The 2445-nt window shown below is 47.1% G+C and overlaps 1 protein-coding gene across 1 annotated transcript; it reads left to right on the top strand.

Moving 5' to 3' along the window:
- The first annotated feature begins 6 nt into the window (after positions 1-6).
- Positions 7-2439, top strand: LOC132009177 (zinc finger protein 420-like). Its single transcript, XM_059387519.1, has one exon. It carries the CDS (start codon positions 553-555, stop codon positions 1945-1947), a length of 1395 nt encoding a protein of 464 aa, XP_059243502.1. The 5' UTR covers positions 7-552; the 3' UTR covers positions 1948-2439.
- The last annotated feature ends 6 nt before the right edge of the window (positions 2440-2445 follow it).

Genomic DNA, 2445 nt, shown 5'->3' with positions numbered 1-2445 from the left:
TCTGGCTCGGGGCATCTGGAGCAAGAGGCCACTCTTACTGGGGAGAAGCCACATTCAATCCCCCACTGCAGTGCAACGTTACTTCACAGAAGCAGTCATGGCACTTGGGGCCAATGTCAGAACGCTTTTGGTTCCAAACACACGGATACAGAGGAGCAGGGTGTCCACCTTGGTAGACAGTCCTTTGTGTGCAGTGAATGTGGGAAAACTTTCAGGTACAAATCCTTATTTGCCATACACCATAGATACCATACTAGAGCACGACATCATGAGTTTGGTCCATGTGGAAAATCCCTTGGGCAACAACCAACCCTGAATGAGCAAGGTAAGACTCAGGGAGGATCCGGGCAGTACACGTGCAGCAAATGTGGGAAATCCTTAGGCCCTGAATCTGTCTTCCTTCATCCCCAGAAATGGCGCAGTGGAGTGGAGACTTTTCTTTGCAGCGGGTGTGCAAAATCTCTTAGCGGTAGCTCAGTGTTGCTTACTCATAGTGTCCAGTCTGGAGATCGGTTGTATAAGTGTCATAGCTGTGCAAAATCTTTTCCATCTATGTCTGCCCTCTCAGATCATGAGAGATCTCATGCAGGGCAAAGACGGTATGAATGCAGTGATTGTGGGAAATCTGTTACCAGTAGTTCTGGCCTCCGTTCTCATCAGAGAGTTCACACTGGAGAAAGGCCTTATAAATGCCATGAATGTGGGAAATCTTTTGCTGGTAGTTCTTCACTACGTTATCACCAGACAATTCACAGTGGAATTAGGCCTTACGAGTGCAGCGAATGTGGGAAATCTTTTGCTGGTAGTTTTGTCTTACGTTATCATCAGAGAGTTCACACTGGTGAAAGGCCTTATGCGTGCAGTGAATGTGGCAAGTCCTTTATCCGAAAAACTAGCCTCAGTGTACACATAAAAGTTCACTCAGGTGAAAGGCCTTATGAATGTAATGAATGTGGGAAAAATTTTACTGCTAGTTCTGCCCTCCTTCATCATCAGAGAGTTCATACTGGAGAACGGCCATTTGAGTGCTGTGAATGTGGGAAATCTTACACTGCTCGTTCTGCCCTCCGTTCTCACCAGAGACTTCACACAGGAGAAAGGCCTTATGAGTGTCGTGAATGTGGGAAATCTTTTACTTTTAGTTCTGCCCTATCTTCTCACCGGAGACTTCATACTGGGCAACGGCGTTATGAGTGCTATGAATGTGGGAAATCTTACACTGCTAGTTCTACCCTCCGTTCTCACCAGAGACTTCACACTGGAGAACGTCCTTACGAGTGCCGTGAATGTGGGAAATCTTTTACTAGTAGTTCTGCTCTCCGTTATCACCAGAGACTTCACACTGGAGAACGTCCTTTCGAGTGCCGTGAATGTGGGAAATCTTTTATCACTAGTAATCAACGTCGTTCTCACCAGAGAGTTCACAGTGGAGAGAGGCCTTATGAATGCCCTGAATGTGGCAAATCATTTCCCCGAAAAGGTAGCCTCAGTATACACAAAATGGTTCACTCAGGTGACCGGCCTTATGAGTGTAATGAATGTGGGAAATCATTTATTGCTAGTTCTGCCCTCCGTCGTCACCAGAGAGTCCACACTGGAGAAAGGCCTTATGAGTGCCATGAATGTGGGAAATCATTTACTGCTAGTTCTGCCCTCCGTTATCACCAGAGACTTCATACTGGACAAAAGCCTTATGAGTGCCGTGTATGTGGGAAATCTTTTATCACTAGTAATCAACATCGTGCTCACCAGAGTGTTCACAGCGGTGAGAGGCCTTATGAGTGCAGTGAATGTGGCAAATCCTTTCCCCGAAAAGATAGCCTCAGTGTACACAAAAAGGTTCACTCAGGTAAACGGCCTTATGAGTGTAGTGAATGTGGGAAATCATTCACTGCTAGTTCTGCCCTCCATCGTCACCAGAGACGTCACACTGGAGAAAGGCCTTAGAGTGTCGTGAATGTGGGAAATCTTTTATTAGTCATAATGGTTTGAGACATCATTATGGCCTTCACACTGCAGGAAGGATTTAAAACAGCACAGGTGATACTTCTTGCTTGGTGGCGTTTAGGCTGGAGGACAACCTCTGAATTGACTGTGGTTCCTTTGAATTTCCCCAGTGCAGTGATTTCCCATAAGATCCAGCCATTTGCAGAAAAATTCGGAACCTGCATAGTGCTTTCTGATGTGGGTGCAGTCACTGCAAGATGGAAGTCACTGGCAGCGTCTGGCACCTGGCAGTTCCTGGTGTGCGTACATCACCACCCCAACATGGTTAATGATGCCGAGCTGTTCACGTTCTCAACTGCTCATCCAAATTCTGGGTACCTGGAACCTCGCGTTCCATTCCCAGTTAGGGCATGGATGTGACCAGTGTTGATCCACAGTGGGCGATGTGAGTTCTGGGTGGTGACTCGCACAGGAAGGCTAAGTCCCACAGGGGTGTTT

Source organism: Mustela nigripes, unplaced genomic scaffold, assembly GCF_022355385.1.
Source record: "Mustela nigripes isolate SB6536 unplaced genomic scaffold, MUSNIG.SB6536 HiC_scaffold_6594, whole genome shotgun sequence".
Lineage (NCBI taxonomy): Eukaryota > Metazoa > Chordata > Mammalia > Carnivora > Mustelidae > Mustela > Mustela nigripes.
This window is presented reverse-complemented; position numbering and strand designations above follow the sequence as displayed.